Raw genomic sequence first — 1,035 nt, 5'->3', positions numbered from 1 at the left:
TCAAGAGCTTTCCGAAATTTTACACAAAATCTCTCGCTCGGCTGTAGTTTGCAAAAACAATTTTCCCTTTATCTCCTTCGGCCACAGCACTTCCCTATACTTCTCCCATCTCCTCTCAACCTCCTTAGAATTATCCATGTGCGCAAAGGAATTCCCCACGTCATCGTCCACTATGTCCAAGGGAACCCAGTTGTCGGACATTGGAGAGTCTTGATCATCCACGAGTACACCGTCCCAGGTGTCAAAAAGCCCCAGATGTCGAAGAAATCCTGGTCGATCGTAGTTCCAACTCGATGGGTACCAAGAGGAAAGAACCAATTGGATAATTTGCGGAGGCCTCAGGAATTGAATAACGCTTCGTACAAAGAAGCCCCAATCCCCAACTTCGCTTTCGTTCTGGTCGATATATTGGTCTCTGACCAGATCGTCTTCACCTTCCAGCCAAGAAGGGACATCAGAGACATGAAAAGCCTTTCGTCCAGCAAACCCCCATATGAAGTCGACTATCTCAACGATATCTAGTTTCTCTCTAATAGGCCTGGCCGGGTTATTTGTCCACTGTCTCAAGGTAGAGTCGAATGCGTCGTCAAATTTTTGGGCATTCGGCCAGACCTGACTTCTGACCCTCCAGAGCTTTTCAATGGCCACCCATTGCGCTGTCAAAGCCTTGTAGAATCGTTCATAGCCGCCTTTTCTGTCTTCTGGAATCGTTCCATTCGCGCATGAACCAGGAATTTGAGACGGCTTCGGCATATCCCCTTCACTAGCCGACGCCTCCGTTGTATCCGGTCTATTCACACCGGACGTATATGAGAAAGTCGAATTCACATAGGCTTCATTTATGGCTTTATCCAGGTAGATAGCAAAGAGAAGACGCATTCCATGCCATCGTGACACTATGTCCCAAACAACCTCCTCTGGTATATCCTTGCCATATTCCAGAGGTTCCAGCATATTGAGATGCCATCTGCGACGAACGGCATTTCCTGGAATTGATGGTGTACTGTAAAATTCAGATGAGAAATGGCCATGCAT

At 47.2% G+C, this 1,035-nt stretch overlaps 1 protein-coding gene across 1 annotated transcript; it reads right to left on the bottom strand.

Moving 5' to 3' along the window:
- Positions 1–1,035, bottom strand: N7446_012020 (uncharacterized protein; the record flags this gene model as incomplete). The annotated part of the gene is made up of 1 exon (XM_058520762.1): positions 1–1,035. One exon carries the CDS (start codon positions 1,033–1,035, stop codon positions 1–3), a length of 1,035 nt encoding a protein of 344 aa, XP_058367048.1.

This window comes from Penicillium canescens, assembly GCF_028828765.1.
Source record: "Penicillium canescens strain IBT 15451 chromosome Unknown utg000009l_segment0_segment0, whole genome shotgun sequence".
Taxonomy (NCBI): Eukaryota; Fungi; Ascomycota; class Eurotiomycetes; order Eurotiales; family Aspergillaceae; genus Penicillium; species Penicillium canescens.
This window is presented reverse-complemented; position numbering and strand designations above follow the sequence as displayed.